The sequence below is a fragment of the Martes martes genome, assembly GCF_963455335.1.
Source record: "Martes martes genome assembly, chromosome: 15".
Classification (NCBI taxonomy): domain Eukaryota; kingdom Metazoa; phylum Chordata; class Mammalia; order Carnivora; family Mustelidae; genus Martes; species Martes martes.
In genome coordinates this window covers 26207678-26232201 of record NC_137903.1, presented here as the reverse complement: position 1 = coordinate 26232201, position 24524 = coordinate 26207678, and the positions used below count along the sequence as shown (strand labels likewise).

General features: G+C 55.7%; 1 protein-coding gene across 10 annotated transcripts in view; it reads right to left on the bottom strand.

Annotated features, from left to right (window-relative positions):
* Positions 1–6065: 6065 nt before the first annotated feature.
* PLEKHA6 (pleckstrin homology domain containing A6) overlaps positions 6066–24524 on the bottom strand; it is a 55192-nt gene continuing 36733 nt past the window's right edge. For 9 of the 10 annotated variants that reach the window (XM_080824068.1, XM_080824074.1, XM_080824075.1 and 6 more), the window contains 13 exons: positions 23380–23460; positions 22976–23125; positions 22060–22155; positions 20553–20664; positions 19827–19966; positions 17344–17473; positions 17033–17139; positions 15510–15704; positions 14348–14515; positions 14112–14245; positions 13448–13593; positions 8741–8864; positions 6066–8079 (listed from right to left, as the gene is read on the bottom strand). In XM_080824068.1, coding sequence (XP_080680194.1) covers positions 8749–8864; positions 13448–13593; positions 14112–14245; positions 14348–14515; positions 15510–15704; positions 17033–17139; positions 17344–17473; positions 19827–19966; positions 20553–20664; positions 22060–22155; positions 22976–23125; positions 23380–23460 — 1575 coding nt within the window. In that variant the 3' untranslated portion in view covers positions 6066–8079; positions 8741–8748. Of the gene's footprint in view, positions 8080–8740; positions 8865–13447; positions 13594–14111; positions 14246–14347; positions 14516–15509; positions 15705–17032; positions 17140–17343; positions 17474–18743; positions 18894–19826; positions 19967–20552; positions 20665–22059; positions 22156–22975; positions 23126–23379; positions 23461–24524 lie in introns of all 10 variants that reach the window. The other variant, XM_080824069.1, reaches the window with a different exon arrangement.

The window sequence follows — 24524 nt, the reverse complement described above, 5'->3', positions numbered from 1 at the left end:
ACTTACCCAGAAGACATAAATGAAACAGGCAGATTGCTTGCACCTGCTTATAATAAATACGCTTACATGTAAGAGAACTAGAAAGCCAGAGTCCTTATAGTACAAAATAAAAGCCACCCCACCCCACCCCACCCCACCCCAAGAAAATGACAGAGCCATAGGAAATGAACTGTTAGGTAAGTAATAACAGACCAGATGTACTTGCATATGAAAAGAGGGAAATAGCCTTAATTGAAGGAGGGACAACATAGCAAGGCGAAGCGGAGACAATCAAGAGGCGTGCTGTGGATGCAGATGAACGGGGTCTTCTGTGTGTGTTGTTAAAATAGCTCCCCCAGCCGCCTGCTGCCCGAGGAGGGTAGCACGGTCCTGTCACAGACATGGGGATCTCGGTCTTGAACTGCCGTTGTGTGTTGAGGTGAAACCATGGCTGTGGGCCTTGCAGATCGTGTATTTCCTAATGACAATGGGGAATGGAGGGTGGATTGGACAGAGAAACATGATACAAGCCCCTGAAGGCAAGTGCCTGCGGGGTGGGGGTGGGGGGTGGGGAGGCGCCCTGGGTCCGTGGTGGTGAAGGTAGAGAAATAACACACCAGTCCCAAAACATTTGCACGCGCAATCCTTAGGACATAGGCGTTTGTCCTTGGGCAGCAAAAACTTAACAAATATGAAGAATGGCGATCCTATGAAATCATCTCTGAAAACATTAAGGAAGTCTAATGAGATCTCCTGCATTTCAAACATCTTGGCTTTAACGATCGGGTCGCTCATCGACTATTTGCAGTGAATCTGTGCTCGCTGGGTGAGACCCTGCTGCCTTGAAACGGTGCTCAGCCTCGTTAACAGTATTTGAAGGTTGTATATTACATTAGGCAGACAATGCGTGCAGGGATTTATTCAACAATTCTGAGACAATGTCTTTATTCCATTTCAGTTTCTTCTCCATATGACCATCTTGCAACTTACTGAGGTATTCATGAAACAGATTTAAAAACAAAATAAAACAAGAAGCTTAGGAGAACCTGGGTGGCTCTGTCGGCTGAGTGTGGGACTCGTCTCACGTCGTGATCTTAGGGTCTTGAGATTGAACTCCGAGTGGGGGGGCTCATGCTCAGTGGGGCGTCTGCTCGAGAGTCTCTCTCTCCCTCTGCCCTTCCCCCACTCAAATAAATATATAAATCTTAAAAAAAAAAAACAACCTTAGAAGCGGAGAAGAACTTCTTAGTGCTATTATGAATTGCAATATGACCAACTTGTACCAAAAGGGGGTTTCGTGCAGTTGTGTGTTCTAACGTCATGCAGGCTAGAGGACGGTTACTGCTTTGGAAATCTACCGGGTGCACTGCGGCAGCTAACTGCCAATAAGAGCTTTGCCATCTTGTCACTGAGATAACCTCAGCTCCCTGCAAATTTCCAAAATTCCCCCTAGGGGGGCATTATTCCCTCGCCCCCGTCGCAGCCCATTGAAACCGTTGGTTGGTTAGAGGCTTGGGCTCTGAAGTCAGAGTGCTCTGGGCTTCATCGCAGCTTCGTGAGACCTTAGACATTTTAATTTACCCTTTCTGTGCCTCAGCGTCTTGGATGGTACTAGTACCTATCACACAGAGTTAGAATGAGGACCAGTGAGTAATGGACAGAACTGGTACCGGGCACAGAGTAAGCACCTGACGAGCCACTGTTATTACTCTTCTAGTATAGTTATGACAATTAGTATTGTTATTCGTATTGCTATATTAGGATACTATAGTATACTATTAAATGCTGTTATATGAAAGACTTCTGCTCTCAAATGTGGTTCTTTTTTTTTTTTAAAGATTTTATTTATTTATTTGACAGAGAGATCACGAGTAGGCAGAGAGAGAAGAAGGGAAGCAGGCTCCCTGTTGAGCAGAGAGCCCAAGAGAGCCCAGAGAGCTTGGGATCATGACCTGGGATTATGACCTGAGCCGAAGGCAGAGGCTTAACCCACTGAGCCACCCAGATGCCCCTCAAATGTGGTTCTAAACTGCTCCCACAGGTGTATACAGTAACAGTTAGCAAAACTTCCCCTCCCCCATCCCTAAGGCGCTCACCTGTGAGCTTGGAAGAATCAAACTCTCCCCAGATGGGGCCCTGGGGGCCTGATTCTCCAAAGGCAGGTGCTGCTGGAGTTGGGCCTAAAGGGGCTTGCCCACAGAGCCCACAGTCCCAGAGAGGGGCCCCTTCATGGGGCAACCCCAGGGAGGAGGATGTAGGCCTTGGAAGGCTGGAGCTAGAGGAACAGAGGTGGGCAGGGACACCTCACAGAGCTGGAGGGTGAGGTCCTTGGAGAGGTCTTCATCGAGGGCGGTGGAAGCAGCGAAGGGGGACATTGGGAGACAGTCTCCCTTTTCACTCATCGTGCCCCTGAAGGTGGTGGCCCAGGGGCCTCCGCCATGCCACCACCACCTCCTCACATTTGTGCATGAGCTTGACTTTTCAACGGGTTTTTTTCATTCATTTTCTCATTTGACTTTCTTGAGGGCTCCATAAGGTGGTAATGTCCCCATTTCACAGACCAGGAAACTGAGGTCAAGAATTTTAGTGACGTGGCCCATCTTCAGGCAGCTAGAAGGAGCAGGAGCAGGACGCAGCGGAGGCTCAGGGATGAGGGGGATGTGGTGTGGCCCCAAGTCCCTGGCGGGAGCAGGATCTGAAGCCTGGTTGCCTGCCTGAATCCGTTGTCGTGCACCTCCCCCAGAACAAAACAGGGCCACACTGTTACAGAGCGCCGCTCCTTTCAGGGCATTCTGCTAGGTGCTTTGTCATCGACATTTCCTGACTACTGCCCCCTTTTACAACCCCAGCCCGCCTTGATCAGAGCGCTGATACGGGCCAGGTGCCGGAGCAGGCCGAGATCCCGGGCATTGTTAGTGAAGAGGAGCCGGCCCTTGTTTGTGCGGACAGCGACACCCAGCGGTGCCCAGTGCTCACACCCTGCCTCGCCAAGCCGCCAGCTCCGGCCCTGAGGGCGCTGCAGAGACGCAGGCCCTGGAAAGCCACCAGGGGTCCCATGTCCCTCCTCCAGCCCCCGAGAGGCCTCTGTCATGAGTCTGCATCAGTCCCCATTCTGTCTGATTCACAAAGGACATCGGGGTTTATAGCTCACCTGTGAATGTCACAAAACCCCAAATATAGTCGTATCATGTGTTGAACATACACACATACACATTTACACCAATTCACACCCACACACACTCCATTAACTCTTTAGGAAAGACAACAGGTGTCCAGAATTCGAAATCAGCCCTTAGAACCAGACTGAGGTAAAATCGGGAATTAGAAGAGCCTTGCCTTCCTGCGGCACCTGGGTGGCTCAGTGGGTTAAGCCTCCGCCTTGGGCTCAGGTCCTGATCTCAGGGTCCTAGGGTCGAGCCCCACATTGGGTTCTCTGCTCAGCGGGGAGCCTGCTCCCCCCGCCCCGCCTGCCTCTCTGCCTACTTGTGATCCCTGTCAAATAAATAAATAAAATCTTAAAAAAAGAAGAAGAACCTTGCCTTCCCATCTCTTCTCTCTCCGTTTTCTTCTCTTCCCTGAACCATTAATGCCTCCACCTTTCCCCAGACATCCTGCAGAGGCCCCCGCTGAGGCCTGCCACTGTCCTGGGCTCACTCGCTCTCCTCTCCACCGCACAGAATTCACAGGGCTTCCTGACTCTTGCTCACTGAAAGATTTCAAGCTAAGCAGCCTTCACACTGAGGATCCATAACTGATAAAGGACTTATGACTAAGGCACTGAGTTTGGTTAAGAACAATTTGGGCGACCTTTCTGATGCCCCTTGCCAAATCAAATACCTTCTTGTACCCCAAAGCAGAAATATAGGCCACGGTGCAGTCATCAAGAAAGCCTACGAATTTAATTTATTCTCCTATATTTCTGCCCTCCGTCTCACAGACAAATCGATGGGTTCCCAGGATCTGAACACTGTTCTGATAATTTTTATTACACAGGACTTTGGGACAAGCCTTGATTTGGGATTACCTGGACAGAGGAGCTGACCATGGCGGGCAGCATACCGCGGACCCAGCTTTGGCTTTCGGTCAGGGGAAGCCCGACCGCAGACCTTCTCCCCTTTTCTGCCAAGCTTGGAAATTGCCACGCCACGAGCCACAAGCCCAGCCATAGCCACAGGCAGTCACGGACAGAGTGTGAGACACACGCCGCTTGTACAAACCATTCATTTTATTTCCTGTATTGGGTTTATACAAACTTGCAAGATACAAATGCAGAGCTCACTGGGATTCTTTAGTACCTATATCTAAAAAGAATGCTGGGGAGCAGGGACACAGGCGCTCACCTGTCAGTCAGGATGCCCCTCCCCGGGGAGGGGCTCGTTGGCTAGAAAGACACTATGGGGCCGCTACAGATGTTTGGTCCCCAACAGAGATGTCCTCTGTTTGGCTAACCTTAACTTTTCTTCTAAGGTCACTTTTATGCTAAATAAAGACACTGAGATCATACATTTCCTTGTATGGTTTATTGTCTAATACTAGCAGATCAAATTGGCCCCAGTATGTGCATAAATAGATATATGTATATATATGTATATTTCTTATTTTCCTTAGTTTTAAGAGCTGCCAGGTAAGGGGTGCCTAAAGGGGAAGGGAATCGATTCCGTCTTGCTACAGTCAGCCTGCCCCAAGAACATGCCTCTCACCAAGGCAGGAGAGCAAGTGTGCACAGTTTGCGACCTCAGAAAAAGCTTTAAAGTGACAGTAGCAGTATTTGATTACAGCCTCTTGGTTATTGATCAGGGAGGTAATGTGCTAATTGGCAAGGCCCAGAGTAGCAACCAGGGCCATCCCCCCGTTGGTTGGTCCCTTCATACGGGGCCTCCATCTGGGCCCCGTTCTTTCATAACAACACGCTCTAGGGTGGCACTAGGGTGCCAGGCTTGGGAGGTCAAGCTTCAGTTGCTGGCTGGGAGCTCTGTGACAGTCCCAAACCCTTGATTCCAGATCTGGACAAAAGACTTCCATTCTGCCCAAATCCTTGCGATGCAAGAGCCCCCTGCCTATTTTGTCAGCCGCTAAGCAGTTCAGAAGGATGAGCTGGCGGAGTTCAGCACCCCAGTGGCAGCCCACCAGAGGACAGTCCTGGGGGCTTCTTGGGCAAGGCTGAGATGCCCCCTTGTCCGTGGGACTGGCTTCAGCCCAGAAGCTGACTCTGCAGTCTGGATGCCAGACGGAGCTACCGTCCCCCTTAGCAACAGCCCCCCAGAGTAAAGGTCACAGAGGGAGACAGATGTCGCAGATGTGACCCAGACCAGAAAAGGATCAAGGAGTGTGAGAAGTCCAAGGAACTCGCATGTGTCTGTGCTGAAGGCCCTGTGAGCCCGAGCCGTCTCCTTTGGCATTCGCACTGTATCCTGGCTCCGTCAAGGAGTCGAATTCTTGGTGCCATTTGGCATAGGCTGCCATTCTGTCTGCCCTTTCCAGCAGACTGGTGATGGGAGGTGGTCCTGGAGCACACTGGGGTGGGGGTGTGTGTGCCCGCAGGGGTGTACTTTTGTGCACACAGCTGTAAACATTTCCTTTGAGAGGATTCACATCCTGTGACCCTAGAGGGTCGTCGAGAGTTGACAGTGTAATCAAATCCTTAGACCAGGACATCCAAGAGAGTATCCCGTCCTCTTAAGATGCTCTCTGGGTGAGCTCTGGGGACCAGCCCTTTGCAGACTAGGGGATGGGAGGAGGAAGCTGCGGGCGGTGGGGGGGGGGAGGGGTGGCAAGGGGGAGAGGGACGGACACAGGGTTGGACCTAGAGGCAGCTGCCCAATCTCCTCGTATCATTTACTGATTCCATTCAGACATTGCACATTTTGAAAATAGATTTGCTTTTATAACAAAAGCATAAAATAGATCTGTCTTAAAATAAGCCCGTCCTCTCCCCTTCTTTGGATCAAAAGGCATGGGGTGTGGCCGACACAGGCTTGGGAGTGGTATGGGATGTAAAGGAGGGAAAATGGGCCCGGGCAGGAGTTCTGGGAAAGGATCAGACGCCCAAACAAATATATATATTATGTATATATCTATAATATGTATAATCTTCATAAAACATATATTAAGGCATGTAAAGCAACATAAAGACCCAGCTTTATGAAATAAGAGGTGAGAGAAAGGTGGCAGAGGTGCAGACCTTGATCCTTGGTATTTTACATGTATTTCTAAAAATACCACTTAAAAAAAAAAGGACAAAGAAAGAGAAAGGCATGGAGGCCCCGAAAGGCTATTTCTTGTGGATGGAGAAAGGTGTTGGAAAGAGGAAGTGCGCCAATCCCACCTGCTGGTCTGTGGGGGAGGAAAAAAACAGGTGTGGGGTGCTTGAGCGGTTCTAACGATGGGAAACATAGCCAAAGTTCATGTTCAAAAAATCTGCTAAAAGGGAAGTGGAATTCCCCAGCCTGCAATCCCTCAGAAGCACGACAGTATCCTGAGCACCTAGAACAGTGCTTGGTACATAAAGGTGCTTGATAAATATTTGTTGAATGAGTTGCCATCTTTACTTGCAAATGAACCAGTCACTGGCCCCTCGCTGTGAAGGAGTGGAGAAGACCTGGTGGCAGATAATGTCATTGTTCTTGGGGCCACTGGAGGCTGAAGTCTCCGGGCAGCAACTCTGGCAAAGAGAACGCCCAGGGACCCAGGTTTTTCCAGTATCACTCTCTCCCCTCCCTCCTCCCCAGATGAGCGGCGAGGAGGAAAACATGAGCTTTGCTTCTGTGTCCCCTCCGATGGCCATCCCAGGTAGGCGGATGGTGAGAGAGCCAGCTCAGAAGGAAGCCCTTCTGCATAGCCTCACCTGGTCCTCCTTGGGGATGCCTGGGACGCAGCATGGGGCCCTAGAACCTAGCCCCCCAGATTAAGGTTGCATTTCCTTTCTGGGGCACCTCCCAGCTGGCTCCCAGCATAGGGGGACAAGAAAACGTCCTGAACATGGTTAGGAAAGACCCCAAGGCTGATGACACCCTACATGACAGAGGTCCTTCTCTCCACCCCTGAGCTACGGAAGGGGAGGCAGACACTGGGCCCAGATCCAGAAAGGGCCATCTTCCCACCCGCACACCCGCACCAGCATCCCTCCACCTTCGTCCCCACGGCTGCAGCTGAAGGTCGCCACGTGCTCACCGGTTGGTCCTCCAGGGGCCAGTGATGCGCGGGCCCGTGGATCTGGGGGACGAGGGGTAGGAGCAGGGCTGACAGTCTGGCTCTGTACTTGGCACTAAGCTAAGGCTCCATCCTGGGGAAACCCATCCATCCCACACCCCCTTTCCACCTCCGCCTCACCCTCTTATTTGCAAATGAGTCCTGCCGCTTCCCTGTCCTCCCACTTGCCTCCCTCTCTCCCTCTCTCTCTTCTCCCCCTTCTCAACCTGTCCGCAGACGCTGCACAGACCTGCGTGCCGCTCTCTACCCATAGCCAGCACTGTGCCCTCTGGGAGCCAAGAAGCCTCTCCCCAGCTCTTGTCATCTTGTCTTTGGCTCGAGCAACATGGTCAGTCCCCACTGGACCCCAAGGGAGCACCCAAAAGCAGTGTCAGAGTCCCGGGTGCAGCTGAGGCAGCAGGGTGGGGCGACGGGGAAGGACCAGATGGCAGGTACCGTCCTCGGCGTCAGGAGGGGCCGGAAGAGGCAAAAGTGTCCATCTTCTCCTCACCCTAGTCCTAACCTAGAGAGCCCAGAGCGTCTTCCCCACCAGGGCATCCTCTTCCTCAGGAAATGTTCCAGTAGGGCCGTCACACCACCAGCCAGGGCCGGGCCTAGCCCCCCAGGACTCGGGTGCCAGCCAGGAGGCTGCTGTCTGCCCAGCATCTTGGGCCCGGGCCTAAGGCCACCATGTGGTGGTGGTGGGCGTGTGGCCGGGCGTGGTGGGCGTGTGGACACTGAGGTCACATCTTGGCAGCAACCCCGGCCCCCCAGCCTGGCTCTCTGCAGCACCCCCATGGGAGCGCAGGGGCAGGGGGCCAGGGTGGGGAACCGGGACCTCAGGGGGCGGAGGAGGCCTTCAGAACGTGGCTCTGTGGGGCTTCATGGCGTTGGCCTCGGCCAGAGCTTGCACTGAAGAGAAGAGAAACGGGTGAGAAAGGCGTGTCCCGGCGGAGGGACAGCTCCAGCCCAGCTTCCCCAGGAGACAGAAGTCTCTTCTTGTAGAACCCTGCGCAAACCTGCCCCACGCCCCCAGCCCTGCGGGGGGAGCCCATGAATGGAAGTCCATGCTCTTTTTCACGTGCCTGATACCGAGCGGCTGTGTGCTAGGGGAAAGGGAGGCACACAGCCTTTGGCCACTGTTGCCCGTGGTATTGTCATTTACAAGAAGATCTGGGGGTGATCTGGCAGAAATAAGATCTGGGAGCTTCTGAGGCAGGACTGCTGTGTATCTCAACAGGCTTGCTGGCGGACAGGGGGATAGGGGAGGCCTCAGCTCTGTCCTTGCCTGCTTCTGGAGAAGCAAAACCTACCAGCGGCACTGCGACATCCAAGAAGCAGCCCCGCCAGCCTGTGCTGGCCCAGCACTGCACAGGGACTGGGACGGGGACGGGGATGGGGATGCTGCGGGCTCAAGCGGATGGAGGGAGTGGGGAGAGCGGCACAGGGGCACTGGGGCAGTGGGGGGGGGGGAAGCAATGCCGGAATGAGGGGGAGGGTAAATGGCTCATGGGGGTGAGGGGCGGGGATCCCACTCCCCGCGGTGGATGAAATACAGTAGAAAATTTCTTACGTCAGAGCTCAGACCCGCATGGTATGGCTGCTGTCGGTGCCCCGTGGGGATTCAGACGATAGGGGGTTGGCTGGTGGAGTCGGGGAAGCAGGGGAGGTGGGAGGGCTTGGGGTGGCACATTGCACTGGAAACAGAAATGAACAGGGAGGTGAATAGGGGTGGGTGGTGGTGGCAGGGGTGGGGAGGCCGGGCACCCAGAGCAAGCGAGGCCCTGCCCCAGGCGGGGAGCCAGGCAGGAGGCAAGCAGAGAGGAGAGCTGAGGTGGAGCTGGCCTCGGTCCCAGGTGCCGCTGAGGGGCAGAGGGCCCCCAAGGAGGAGACCGGGCCACTGCAGGCTCTGCTGAGAACCAGTGTGACCGTGGGCAAGGCCAGCCTCTCTGGGCCAAGGCTCCGCTCACTTGTGGAGACAGAGCAGAGCAGCCAACGGCTCCTTACACACAGAGCTACCGTGGGTGATGAACAGTGCAGGAAAACCACACTACCCCCAATCATCAGGCCCCGGCGGGCGACTAGATCCAAGTTATCACCATGGGCATCACCTCCGTGGAAACCGAGGCTTCCGGCAGGGCTGGGATTGTGAATTTAGACCAGCGTGCGGTCTCAGAAACACAGTCCCCCACTATCCCTGGGGACCCCCTCTTCATCAATCCAGAAAGGGCAAACTTTGGTCCACCCCTGAACAAATCATTACGAACTTTAAAGTGGTGACATTTGAATTAATGGATTTTACTCTATGATCATTATGACTCATGCTGAGAAGAGCAAAGTGGAAGGCCAATGAGGAGGGGGTCCTAGAAGGAGGGATGAGCTCTCTGCAGTCTGCAGACTCGGGCACAACTCAGGGCAGCTGTGAGGCCCAAGACTGGCAGAGAGAACGTGCTCACAGGGCCTCAGAGGAGAACCAGACCTCAGCCAGGGTCACACTGTTTCCTCCAACAGAAGGATCCTGGCATCCAACTTCCTAGCCCCTTGCGCTCTACCCTGCCCTGGACCCCAACACCTCCCTGCCCTCTGTGCACTCCCATCGCGTACACACACAGCCACAGATGGACACAAGACGTGGAACTTTCTCGTGAGCAGGAAGCCGTATCTGCCCACACAGAATACAGACTTCTAGCACGGGATCCAACAGTTTTCCACGCTTGTTGCCCACAACTCAGATATGTGTGTTTGTGCACTTCCAAACCGTACTCTTCCACGGGACCCAACACACATGTGACTTCACACTCAAATACATTCGCAAACGCTTTCAAAACACATGTCTGTGCGTATGTCTGTATCACGGACCCAGTGGTTAGCTGTTTGGCAACTTTGACTTCTAAAACAGTCAAAAAGTCAAAAACTGAGCCAGGGCTGTTTCAAGAAAGCCAAATATCGATGGCAACGTGCGTGCAGTGAGGCTCTTAAAATTATGCGCAGAGGAGCGCCCGAGAGGCCAGTTTCTCTTTACTTCTACACACTTCTGAGGAGCTGACCTGCTGGGTGTCTACCCCACGGGAGATCAGAAACGGAAGTCAGGGGAGAAAAAGGACTCAGCAGCCCCACTGACAGCTAGAAGAAGGCACAACCGAGGCGAAAAAGTCTTTTGTAAAAAGTAGATATAATACCTTTAAAGGCGTAGCAGTTTGGGAGAACTTAGCATAGAGCTGCGGTCTGTACCAACTACAGCCCCAAGGGCATCCCTTCAACAAATGGGCAGCAGAAGGGTATTTATAATGATACTAAATGAACAAGAGCAAGAAAAGTGAATTATGTTAAATATAACTTCTTTATGAAGGCAGAAAACTTCTAAATATATATTAGGAATATATCCATTGAAATAGTGGAAATTTATGGGGTGCCTGGGTGGCTCAGTCAGTTAGGCATCTGCCTTCAGTTCAGGTCATGATTCCGGGGTCCTGGGATCGAGTCCCGCATCGCGCTCCCCGCTCAGTAGAGAACCTGCCTCGCCCTCTGCCCCTCCCCCTGCTCGTGCTCTCGCTCTTCTCCCAAATAAATAAATACAATCCTCAATGAAAGGGAAATGTTCCGGTTCCAGTCGGGCTGAAGCAAGTGCCGTGCACTTAGACCAGCTCGCTTTGAAGTGAGGTGAAATAGTTAAAATTCACACACGTAGCAGCTATGTATTGGACAGATGTGATATCATAGCCGTGGGTCCACGAGTACTATCTCATCTGTGTGCATAAATCATCGATCACACCTGCTCACCCATCCTGCCCCTTCATGAGACCTGCTCTCCTCCCTCCTGCACACACAGATACGTGTTCACAAATATTGCAATGTATTCGCCATGCACAACACAGACACAAATGTGTTTTATCCGTCCTCAGACTGCAGAACAAGCCAGTCCCGCAGAAATACGTGCATTCATCAACACTGCCTCCATCCGTAAGCTGGACACTTACATACACCTATGTAAACTCCGACGGCTCGCTAAATCCCTCCTGTACTCATAGTGATCTCCCCACAATGTCCGTAGACATTCTGCAGACATACACACCCCTACCTCTGTATTTGCGCTCACACATCCTCTCCAAACATGCACCTGAATACACACAAATGCGCGTCCCTCTACAAACGTCCCCCAGTACAGACACTGCACACGACATCGTGCCACGCGTACAAACGTTCACTTGCCGCGTCTTCCCCTATACCTCCTCCTTGAGTCTGCACGCTCTGGGTCTGCTGACAAGCATTCCTGACCCCGCCATGCACACCACACATGCACTCTTGGGCACGGCCTCCCCACCCTGTGCACGCCGCGCTGTCCTGACGACCCGCACCTGGCACTCCCACACGCACGGTCCCAGGCTTGAACCCGTGCCCACGCACAGTCCTCGCTGTCCCGGGCAGAGCTGCAGCTCTGGGAATCTGGGCCAGAGGCCAAGGGGCAGTGGCGACAGTGGGCTAAGTCTGAGGTCTGGCCCTGCTATGCCATTTTTTAAATAGTTGGGGTTTTGGCAAAAGCAAAATGACGGTTTACTTTCAGCGCACAGACCCTGAAACGTAAGCTGGTGCGTATCGAGAGGGAAATCTGAGAGGCCAGGCTGGGTTTTGTTTTCATGGAACCTTTGGCTGGGAAATGATAGGAGAGAGAGCCAGGGGCTGGAGCGAGGGCAGAGGGAAGTTTTAAAAACAGTGTTGTGTGCGCTAACCCTTGAAACAGGAAGTTGCCTTTTGCCCAGAGCAGGAGGAATTTGATCTTTGGAAGATTCGAGTTCATTTTATAGCTAAACTACAGAGAGGTGGGATGGAGGCCTCCGTGCAGCCCAAACTTGTCCTGCTCACTCCGTGTCCTGCAGGACGGGACTGTCTGAAGCCCATCCCTTCTCTTGTCCTCAGCTCCAGCCCAGCCAACAGCCTCTCTCTGAAATACCTCCAGCCGTGTTCCCTAGCCGCCCACTAGATGACCCTTAGACCCTCACCGCCAGTAGGTTCTTCCTTAAGGCGTAAATTCCCTTTGCTGTAGCCCGAAACCCTCTGGTTCTAAAAATATCCACATTAAAATTAGCGAGAAAAAACGCACACAGAGCCTCCTTCCACTCCAGCTACTGCTAGGTCAACGAGTCCTACCGCCGTCACCAGCACCGCCGCGGCCACCTTGGGCTAGCATTCAGTGACCACTTATTGAGTGCCAGGCACTGTGCTGGGCGCTGAGCATTCATTGTCGCCATTGCTCACACTGCCACGCAGGTATTTTGATTCGAATTTTACAGATGAGGACATAGAGTCCCCAGAAGCCAGAATTCAAATCCCTCTTGATCACCAACACGAAACGCCATCCCTTCCACCGGGCTTCTGGCCACAGTCCCAAGCTGCTCGTTGCTGACCCCTCGCCCGGGCTACCATCACTGGGGGCCAGCACACCTGTCTCTCTGCCTCCTCCTCCTTGCAAACCTGGCATCCTTCGCGGGCATCTCTCTGGACCGGCCTTCTAAGCCCTCCCTCTCCTTCTCTGCCCTAATCACCTTTGGTCCTGAGGAGGGGGACACATTCCGCACCCCCTGGACGGGCTGCATCATGTAACCACTGTCTTTCCTCCATGCTTCACCCTCCCATTAAGAGACCCTCTTCTGTTCTTCCTGATTCCGGTCTCACCTTCTCTGGGGCCATACCTCAGGCTGACCTCAACCTCACAGTGACTGGTCGGAACCCTCTAGCTTTTATATCAGCATGAGGTCTGTTCCTCATTCTCATCTTTTCCTAGCAGAGAAGTGGATTTGGGTCAGTAGCCAGGGTGGTGGCTGGATCACTCTCACCTCTGGCCGCCTGTCCTTCCGTCACCTTCCTATTTGCACACAGCCAGAGGGGAAAGGAGAGGGTACCCTGTAATGCCTGGGCCCACTCCGTGCCTGGTGATGCCTTTATCCTTCCCAGGCAAGCTCAGGGATCGCCATTTCGCTAAGCCTTTCCTTGAGCTGCCCAGGGACAGTGGCGCCCTTGCTCCCTGAGTGGCTTCTGGCCGTTCCTTCATAGAGCGGCTCTAGGAGAGCATCCCAGCTCTGAGCTCCCGGAGGCAATTCTGGCCCCTTGGCACCCCGCCGAGCCTGGCACAGTACCTGGTGCTCAATAAATGCTCGTCCTGACCTTCAGGCAGGTCTCCCTGGCCCTGTGTCTCTCTATCCCTGGCCCCCTTGCAGCCCTGAGCTTCCTCCCCTGCACCTGGTCAGCCGGTCTCCCTGGAGGAGCGGGGCCCGGCCCCTCTCACCAGACAGCATGCGGCCCCTGCGGGAGGCCTCGGTCGCCAGGGCACAGGAGATTTCAATCCGCTTCTCCTGCTCCTGCAGCTGGCTCTCTGAGTCCTGGGGCACGTCCACAAGGTCCCCCTCGCCGATGGGCACCACGTTCTGCATACTGAGGAGGCACAGACACACAGACATGGAGTGGGGGGACAGGATGGTCTGACTGGCTTGGGGAGGGCCTGTGGACTGAGGTTGGCGGGGTGGCCAGAGGCCTGTGAGTGGGCAGGCTCTGGTTCCCAGCAAGGCTGTCCCCAGGGGGGAGTGGGACGGACCCTGGCAAAACACATTTTGGGACCCCCCACTGTAATGTCTTAAAATGAATGAGAAGGTTCGAGTGAACATTTGGGGCAGCCTTGATGAGGAAGAGAAGTCACCAGAGGGCAACCCCTCAGTTTGTCTTGACGACAGCATGTGCCTGCATCCAACAGGTCTTTTGGGCACGCAACGACAGCTTCCCTGCCCCGGCCACAGGGCTGGGCCTGTTCTGCTGCCTTGAGCCACTCTCCACCTGCCCTCCGCTGGGGAGGCTCAGGGCTCCCACTGGCATGGGGCGGGGTGCTGGATTCAAGGGCACTAGTGCCCCAGGTGCCAGGGCGGGCAGAGGATGTTGAAGTTCACCCAGCACATTACCTGGACTTGGCAATGAGCGTCTTGATCCTCTCCACTTTCTTCTGCTTCTCCTTCAACTCCTCGGGGCTCAGGGGAGTATCAGGCTCCAGGTCAATGTACCGTTCAGGGATGAGGACTTTGTCTGGCGTGGAGAGCTGGGGAGGGACCAAGGTCACCACCTCCGTTCCATCCCCTCCCCACGTCCCCACCCCTACCCCCAGGCTTTCTCCCTCTCTGCCCTCCTGGAATTCACTCACCTCCTTATTGATGTCCACGTCGTAGTGCTGGGGCTCCAGCTCCATTTTGCGAAGCCGGGCAATTTCCTCCCTCGGCGTCTCATAGGCCTGCCCGCCAGGCTCCTCCGCCCGCAGGGCTGCCTCCAGGTTGGAGATGTCCACCTCGTGGATGCTACGGTGACGGCGCACCTAGGGGACAGTGCCATCATGACCACATGGGGACTCTGTCCCCTGCTGCCCATGCCTCCAGGCAGCCCCAAGCAGGCTTGTGTCCTCGCTGTCCCCGCTCATCATGCCGATCTGGCTGCCACCCCACCGTTCCCACCGTGGGAGAGCTAGCCTCCTGCCATGCTGCTTGTCCAAAGCCTGCCCACCTGCAAAGGCCAAATGTCATCAACATGTCTGTCTCACTGGGACTCGTTACTTCCCATCTGGCTGGACCCTGTGTTCAGTCTGTGCCATCTCTCTTAGGCAGTTGGATTAGTGGATTCCTGTTACAGAAGCTCCAATCCACCAAGGAGACTGTAAGCCCTTCGAGGGTAGGACTTTTAATCCTGATTTTCCTGTATTTCTGAAATTTGGTGGAAAGAAAAAAGGCAGAAGCCTGGGGCTATTCCCAGCTCCACACTCAACAGCCGCATGGCGCAGGAGTCCTGAATTTCTCCTGACTTGGTTTCCCTACATCTAAGACAGGGTGGTAATTCCTAACCTGGGAACTGAAAGAACTAAACAAAATAAGGTGAGATTCGAGAACCACACGGCGCCACGTGGCAGGGCCCTATGACGACCCTCTTTGGTAGACCCACCCCAGGGTCTACACAGAAACACACGGAAAATGCTCTAGACACGTGTGTGAGTGACGGCTCTCCCTGGGTGCTGAATATTGCACTATGCTCTATTAACTGAATCTTGTATCATTCATTTCAACTGAAACAACCAACGCACTCCCTTTTGTGAATTATTTTTCTTTAAACACATACAAGAAACGCTTTGCTGCCGTGTATCTTCCACCTAGTGGGGAGAAGGCCCCCCCCATTCTCCCAGGTGCCCAGCTTGGGTCCTTCCTGGCCTATCTCTCACGCCCCCCCACCCAGCTGCCCCAGTCCAGGCCGGTCACAGACTGGGGGCACGCTGTGTTCGGCAGATGCCCGGCCCGGCCTGCGGGAGGCTGGGAGGACTTTACCACTTTGTAAGCGGGCCGGGCAGCAGGGTCGGGGGCCGGGCTGGCTGGGCTGGCCGGGCTGGCCGGGAGCTGCAGGCTCCTCCGCTTCTCCTTCATAGAGCCGCTCTGATGCCTCCGCATGCGGTCAATCTGCTCCTCCACGCTCATCTTGACCTTGCCCTCAGTAGGGAACACGGCACTCTTGGGGCGCTCCTGCTGCAGGGGGAGAGTGGGGCTCTGTCGGGTGCTCACCCCCCACTCCCGCTTCCTCATCTGCCCTAATGCCTTCAGTGTCCCTTCTCTGGGAAGCCTGTCTGTGGTGGGTTAAAGAATGGCCCCTAATGGGGTGCCTGGGTGGCTCAGTGGGTTAAGCCTCTGCCTTCGGCTCAGGTCATGATCTCAGGGTCCTGGGATTGAGCCCTGCATCGGGCTCCCTGCTTAGCAGGGAGCCTACTTCCCCCTCTCTCTCTGCCTGCCTCTCTGCCTACTTGTGATTTCTCTGTCAAATAAATAAATTTTTTTTTTAAATCTTAAAAAAAAAAAAAAAAAAAGAATGGCCCCTAAAACACATGGGCACGGCCTAACCCCCTAGAACCTATGAATGTGACCTGATTTGGAAATAGGGTCTTTGTGGTTGTGGTTAAGGTAAGGATCTTGAGAGGAGAGCGTCGGGGATTGGAGTGGACCCTGCGTCCAGTCTTAGGTATCTTTGTAAGGGACAGGACGGAAGACACAGGGTAGAAGGTGATGTGAAGGTGCAGGCAGGTACTGGGGTGTTTTGTCCACGAGCCGAGGCACACCAGCGACGGCCAGCAACACCTGACGCTGGGAGACGGGCATGGGATGGACGCTCCCTCGGAGCCTCCCCAGGAACCAACCCTGGGGACACCTCGATTTTGGACTTCCGGCCTCTGCAACTGTGAGAGAATCAACTTCCTCTTGTTTTAAACCCCCAAGTTTGGGGGGCTTTGTTCATTTCCCAGAAGCCCCAAGAAACGAGTCTACTGCCTTAGGTTGGCCCTTTTGACTCTGATCACTGATTTTTGCTGGATTTGTAGTTCATCGCTGGCACATTATAATCATTTCGTTATTATATGTTATATATTATAATATAGACTATTATAAGGGGTACCTGGGTGGGTCAGGCAGTTGAGCATCTGCCTTCTGCTCAGGTCATGATCTCAGGGTCCTGGGAGCCTGCATCGGGCTCCCTGTTCATCAGGAGAGTCTGCTTCTCCCTTCTCTCTCTGCAGCCCCCTCCCTGCTCATGCTCACTCTCCCTCAAATTAAGAAATAAAATCTTTTTAAAAAAGTAACAATTTTGCTAACTATTCTTTCTTATGTGTATCTTCCTTGTCCCTTGTCCCTTGATATGTCTCCCTGATGGAAGACTTCTCCAGTGGGGCTGTTGCCGTCCTCCCACTTGTCTTGCCTTCCTCCTCCAGGTCTGGGTTTCTTGAATGGTGGCCAGATGGGGGGACACACAAAGGCCCCTGGAACCCCAGAGCAACTCAGGCCTGCCCGGGCCCATAGGCTGTGCTCACCCGGGAGGACAGTCCATTGGTGAGCCCATCGGCACTCCTTCTCACCACCCTTAACGGCGTTAGCTCTTCATCGGCGGGCGACTTTGTCCGAGGAGGCACAATGCCCACTGTAGGGAGACAAAACGGCCAGTGGGCCTTCCTGAGAACAGTGGGGCAGGGAGACGGGGAGCCTGCTTCTCCAAGGAGGCCCAGTCCCACCTGTGGCAGAGAGGAAAGGCCCGGGATGGGTGGGCGCTCGCTCTCTTTGGCTGTGAAGGAGCATCTCTCTGACCCTTGGCTTTCCTTCTAGGGCAGGATGGGATAGGAAGTACCTTTGTTGAGAGCCGCCTGCTTCTCTGCCTCCACCTCTTGCCTGGTGGGCACGAGGTTGATGTCTCTAGTGGTGTCCAGGGGTGAGGTCTGGTGGGGGTCTTTCTTGCTCTGCTCATGGCTTGCCTTGGGCTGGGGGAAAGAAATGAGAAGATGGCCTGCGCTGTAGGGACCGTTGGGAACTTGGCTCTCAAGGATGTTTCTTTGGTTTCAATGGTTGGAGCACAGAGCCTTGAAAACCCAGGACGAGGAAACTCTGAGTGTGCCTGCTGGGAGGTGGGCAGGGACGCCGTGGAGCCTCCCACCCAGGCCACCTTAAGGCCGGCCAATCTTGGCTCCTCTCGGGGAGTGAGGGCTCAGGGCTTCCAGGAGGCCCTCAGCTGAGGCCCACAGAGAGGTCCCTCAACCTGACCAGGCCTCTTGGCGAGCGCCAAGAAGCACAGACTTGCTGTGCGCCAGAGAGGAGGAATGGCTGGAGGAGGGGGGCTACAAGAACGAGGTTCTCTGAGGATTCTGTCAGGATCCCACCCAAAACCTGAGCAAGAGAACCAGGTGGGCTTTGGTACCAAGATTCTGGGGGGCAGAAGTGCACACTTAGCTTGAGGGCTCGCAGAATCATGGGACTAGAAGGCGCCTCAGACACACCGGCACCCTCTCTACACTCCCACGGGACAGCTAAAGGGTCTAAGTCTTCGTGAGGGACACACAGAAAGACTGAGCCCGAGGCCAGAAACACCAGCTCGAGTCCAGTGACAGAGATGGGTGAGCCCATCGCCTCCCCTCGTCTGGAAAGCGGAGGTGACCCTGCCTCTCCGCCCCGCTCACCGGCAGCCGGCCCCTCAGGGGCTGCGTGCGTCCTGGCAGCTGAGCCGGGATGAGAACATGGTGCCCGGTTTTAGACGCGGGACTACCCACCCGCAACCTCTTCCCAGCCTAACTGCACCTCTGTCCTGGGGAGGGAGTCTGGGGAGCCAGAACAGGGCAGCTTACAGCCCAGGGCCGATGAGACCCAAGAGGACACAGGAAAGGCAGAGAGACAGATAGCACGGAAGGACCGGGGTCCGAGGTGGACAGGAAGGGATTGGAATGGCACCAGCCGTGGCAGGTCCCTCGACCTCCCTCGCCTGCTCGCAGTGGTGGGAAGTGGGGCACACCACCGCTCACAGCCAAGAGCTGCCCAGGAGCCCGGGCATGGGGCAGGCGAAACTCATTTTCCTCTCTGTCCACAGAGAGCAGAAAGGGGAAAGCCACCTTTCCTTATCCTAGAGTCCGACCGGGTGGCTGTGGGAAAATTAATATTGAAATGAGGGAAAAATGGTTCCATGTCCTGCCTTGCCCCTCACCTGCCCCTTTGCCCCGCTCCCTCCGCCCCTGCCCTCCAGGACCCAAGGGGGCTGGGTACCTGACCCCTGGCTGGCTCGCCACTGTGGTGCCAGGCAGGGGAGCTGGGGTATGGCCAGAAGCGGCTCTCGCTAGGGAGTGGTGGCACGTTTGGAGGAGACTCCAGGGGGACGTAGGCTTTGGGGAGGGGGGGCCGCGGCGGGCCCGGCTCCTGAGGCAGAGAGAAGCCAGAGCATTAGGAGGAAGGAGAGCAGCCACTGTGAGAGCAGGAGAAAAGAGTGTTAGCAGGGGACAGATGACATCGCGGGGACCCAGGGCCGGCCCCTGGACCACCAAACTCCCACCCGTGGCCTGGAGGACGCTCCAGCTCCGGAGCGAACGCTCAGCCTGGCTTCAAGTCTCTCCTCGGCTGTGCCCCCACCTGTGCACTGCTCCCCACTGTCCCCCAATTTTTCTCCAAAGCTCCCTGTTCACTGGCCTCACCATCACCCTGGGCATATCCGCACCCTCTGTCTTTGCTTTGACCACCTCTGCTGCCTGTGATGCATCTCGCTTGCTCCTCTACCTGTCCCAGCGAAGGTTCAACCTTCCCCTCGGAACATCAGGGTAGTTACGATCCACCCTGAGACACACACTGCCACGTTCCAGAGGCTGGCTGCTTCCTATAAATCGGTCTTGGTCCCCGCCTGGACACTGGGCTCCCTGGGAGAAGGGCCTCGGGCATGCCCGTGTATGTTTCTGAGAGGGCCTCACCGCATCCCTTGCCCCGTGTAGAGCCCCACGAGACACCAGCTAGGAAACCGCTCCCCACGCCCACCCTCAACCCTGTCACATGCCGGGACAGTCCTGGATTTAAAGTCCCACTCAGCGCTGGGGATCTTTGTTAACCATCCTTGTGCTTAGGAAGAGACTTCCCTGGACGGAGGCTGAAGATGACGAATGCCGATGAGGCCAAGTAAAGGGAAAATCTGGAAGCAAGTTCCCCAGACTGGGTGTGAGAACGAGCACCCTAGACAGAAAGCCAAAGCACTAGGCCTGGAGGCCTCAGGGGCGGAGACGGGCACAGTCTGTGTCCTTCAGGCGGAAGAGGACCTGGTTCTCCCTCCCTCCCCCACCTACCTTCTACTCCATTTTCTCAGCTTACCTCGCTGGACCCGGGCTTGGTGGGGGACCCCTGGGAGCCGGACACCAGTGAAAAGGGGCTTAGGGGGCTGGTGAGACTGGCGGAGCTGAGAGGGCTGGCGGGGCTGTTGGAGCTGTAGGTGGCCGTGGGGCCGAGGCCTCCTGGGGGCAAGCAGAGGGGAGAGATGAGGGATGGATGGGGTAGGGGTGTGCCCTGGCATGGGGGTGGGCTCCGTGGGTGGAGGAGGCTGGGGAGGCCCCAGGGACGTGGGAGGGAGGTTTCAGGGCTACCCAGGCCTGATGGAGGGACTTAGTCCAGGGCTTGGGGAGCAGGCTGGCCGCGGAGATGATGAGATGATGGATGGAAAGGACACTGTAGCCTCTGAGATGGCAAAGAAAGCCAGCCGAAGTCCCAGCGCTTCCGATCACCACCCGGCCCACAGGCTTGGGTGGGGGTGGGGTGGGGATGCCCAGGTGCTCTTTGACCTTTTCTGGGGACAAATCTAGACTATCAGGGTCCACAAGGTCCCTGAGTGGCATGTCTGGTCTGTTCTGGGCGGAGGGAAAGGAATAAGGGACCCCTACCTACCATCTCCGGGGCAGATCCCGGAAGCCTGAGAAGGCCCTGACTAGCTCCGAGCCCAGAGTGAGGGCCTAGAGAGGAGGGGAGCATGAGAGATGTGGGATGGAAGCCAAAGACCAGAGCATTTCTGGTGACCGTCAGGAGGCCGGCGGAGAAGGCTCCCACCTCTGTGCTTGGCCGTGTCGGTGCCCCGGGATGGGTTATTCTTCCTCAGCCCCTCCATCACGTCCTGGATCCTCCAGATCTCCTTCTGGATTTGCCGGTTGACCACCTCATTCTGGAACCACACGAGAGTGGGTCAAGGGAGGTGGCCACGAGGAGTGCGCCAGCCTTCTCCCCACATCCCTCTGGGCCGGTAGGAGACCTGCGCACACACATGCTCCCACGTCCCTTTGGCGCGTTCATCTTTCCTGTGGGAAAGCCCCAGAGGAGATGGACCAGTCGTCACAGCCCAGAGTCCCTTTAGGTAAACCTGCAGCCTCAGCTTCCCTGGGGAGATCAGGGTGGTCTTGGAGCAAATGCCCCTGTAGGTGGACACTTGAGGGTAGCACGTTGTCAAGGGCAAGGGTATGCAATTGACTAACGTTCCTTCTAGCCAAACTGCCCTTTCGTAATACCGACACCTAATGTCTGCCCAAGTAGTCACGAATTATGTTCAGTTAGAGTTTGCCCTTGGAAAAATCACAGCTACCGCCTATTTAGCCTCCCCACGGTCCTCCACCCGATGCGCCAGACTTGGCACGGGGCCTCGAGTACACTAACTCTTCCGGCTGCACAAGAACTCTGTGCGGCACAGGCCTCAGGTGTCCCGACTTTGGAGATGGAGAGACTCGTGCCCATGACCCTGTTAGTAAGCAGTGTGACTGCCTTCTGAGTCTGGGTCTATCTGTCTCGAGAGCTGGTGCCGTCGACCAGGATGCTCCCTGATCCCCTAAGGTGTTCGTATTGCAAGTCAGGCTTGCCCACAGGACACGGAGGCATTCAGGTGCTCTGGATCCGGAGGGCCTTCACCTCCCCCTCCCTAACCAGCTGCAAGGGGGGTGGTGAGTTTCATCACCCGGAGGAAACTAGGGGAAGTGGGGGCATGACCTGCATCGGAGAGACAGGGCTGGCAAAGCTAGCGAGAGCAGATGCAGAGTGGGTGTAGAGAAGATCAAGGGACGAAAAGAACAGGAACTCCTCAAGGTCAATGCCTGCCGTCTCCTGCCTCCAAGCAGTGTTTCTAACCGTCCTGGGAAGGGAACGCTCCTTCCTATCTCAAAGGTCCTGAGTGGCTGGCTCCCGCACCGACTCCTCCTTCTGAGGTCGAGAGAGACAGCTGCACATAGGCCCACAGCTCTACCCGCATGTGGACTGAAACCCTTATCCAGACCTACATCCGTATCTATCTCGATGGGTTCAGTCCTTCCAGTCATAAAGTATCTTCGTCTAACCCAGCGCTCTCATGTTTCTGCTTTATTCCCTTCTCATGATCTGATGGAACTAAAGAAGATTCCACACGGTCTTCATCCCGAGAATGTCTGTTTTACATGGATGTGAACTTTGTCTTCTGTCTCAAGACAGACGCCCTGTCTCAAGTCTCTGAGATCTTGGAAGCAAGAAAGGAAGCCCCTTTGGCCCAAAGGAGAAGGGAAGGCACACTGACCCCCTCCTGCCCAGGGGCCCTCTTCACCTGGACGTCCAAATTGAGCTGTTCCCAGAGGTCATCGTGCAGGGCGGACACCTCTGACTCAAGGCTCTCATACTCTACGGTGCTGTTCGTCAGGGCCTGCAACAGGGGCTTTACTGAGACAGCGGCCATTGCCAAAGCCTTCCTCCCCACCCATCCCTACACAGGGCCCAGGGCCAGGGCACCTGGGGTCTCGCAGGGCTTAAAGGAGAGCACAGAGGGACAGGAGGACAGGGCTCAGGGCTGAGACATTCTGATGATAGCATAACAGTGGCCTACCCGATTGTAGGCTAAAACACAGAAACCAGAATCCTCTCCAGATGTGGGGGATGGGATCATACCATGCCCACCCCCTCCTGGTCTCCCCAGACTGGGTGACCCCAAGCGGAGGGCAAGAAGAGAGGAAACCCAAAGGTGTCTGCTCCCTGGGGGTTAGAGACCTTCCTCCTTTCTGGGCCATATTTTGCTGGGCCTTCGGCCGCAGCACCCCAGAACTCTCTGGGCAGTCGGTCCTACATGGTCTGCCCTGAGCCCATGGCAAATGACCGGGCCAGCAGCCCGGCCTAGTGTCCTGGTTCTCCAGGGGAGAGGACAGAGGAGGCAGCAAAGCTGTGAAAGCAGCCCACGAGATAAGGAGCCCTGGACCTCGCCCTGTCCTGAATAACAGCAGGGCAGGAGCGGTTTGGGGCAAAGAAGCCCGTTTCCTTGCCGGAGACCCTATGCAGCGAGCTGGCTGGCACGCTCGCTGCCTATCTGCAGGGCACTATTAATATTAAGGTCTTTTGTTTCTGCCCCTTCAGGTGCTCCTGACCACCGAGTTGAGTCGGAAACGAGACAGCACAGCCCGGGAGGGGTGGCCCTCCTGTCCTGGCGCAGACAGCCAGACCAGGGGAGGGGAGGCGGGGGGGAGTGGCCTTACCGTGGTGGCCTGGGACAGCTCCACCCGGATGTTGATGAGCTGGTTCTGTAGGGACTCTTTCTTGTGCAGCAGCTTCTCGGGGTAGGCAGGCTGGTTCCCAAACATCTCCAGCTCCTGGTGGGTCCCCATCAAGGCACTTTCCAGGCTCTCCTGAAGACAGGTAGGGGAATGGCTGTCAGCGGCTCTGATGATTCCTCTCTGAGCCCCAGCAGTTCAACCCAGCACCTTCGTGGAGGTTGTCCCCACCGGCCAGGCCCACAGAAGAGCTTCCGCAGTCCCAGTTAGGGAAAGGACAGAAGTTTAAGATAGGGCTCTGTCAGCTCAGAGTGGAGACAGCACCCCACACCTGTCTGTGCCGGGCTCCCCACACACCCCCAACTCCAGGGTGCCCCCCCTGCTCTCACCTTCTCAGCTCGGAGCTGCTGCACCAGCCGGTCCTGCTCCCTCACCACCTTGTTCTGCTCGCACAATTTGCCCAGCAGCTTCTGGGGGCCCGAGGAGGTGGGGGGAGGGGAGGGAGAGAGAAGGGGGTGAAGGACATGGTTTTGACAGGGACCTGGGAAATGGGTCGGAAGGGCCTGGCCTCTGGACACCGCCTCCTTTCCCCTGCTGAGGAACCCTGGGCCTCCTTCACTTTGACCTTGAAGGCTCCTGGGAACGGGAAGATGGTCTTCACCTCGGGGGACTCCCCAAGGACCTACTGAGAGGGGGGATGTGCTTATTCTCTGAGGAAGTCAGTCAGCGGAGAGAGGAGTTAGATGTTAAGCTCCTGTATCCCCCTTCTCCTAGGGGTTCCAGTTCCCAAAGGGCTGAGGAGATAATGTGGCTGGCCTCCGGGGCCTCCCAGAGGGGCACGGGTGGGAGGAGTACATGGGGCATCTGAACTAGCCGTGTTAGGAAAACCGGTGACCCATGTAAATGGTTCCGCAGGCTCAGAGGACTTTTCTCCCCTCCTTCCGGGGTCTCAGAATGGCTGACACTGGGATCCTCCTGAGTTCTGGCCCTTGCCTGGACGGAACGTCTCCCAGGCCTCCTGGGTAGATTCATTACCCAGGCAAGACCAGGGGTGATGGGGAGGAAGTTCTAGAAAGACTTAGGCTTTCCAGTATCCACACCTTTATTCATGCCATTCCTCAAATACCCCCGTGACTCATGTCTAATGGCCACATCTTGTCTTCTGTGCCTTTTCACTCCCGGGCCCAGCTCACCTGTTACCTGCTTTGTCCCTGACCCACCAGTCCACAGGGTCTCACTGCCCTGCCCTCCTGCAGAACCCACTGTCCGTGCCCTTTGGCCATGAACCATAAGGGGCCACCTGTTGCTACCTGGCATCTCCCACTACCCCGGGCAGGGCCGTGTGCTTCCCTCTTGTGGTCCAGGGGTGACTGCCACGCTGGACACAGTGCAGCCTGGCCTCTGCCCCTCGTAATGAAGTCTGTGTTCCTGGAATAAGCAGATCCCACTGCTGGAGACAAGAGGGTCTAGGGCTCCGTGGGGAACCACACACAGCCAGCACGGCGGGGTGGGGGGGGGGTTGGGGGGAGAAACG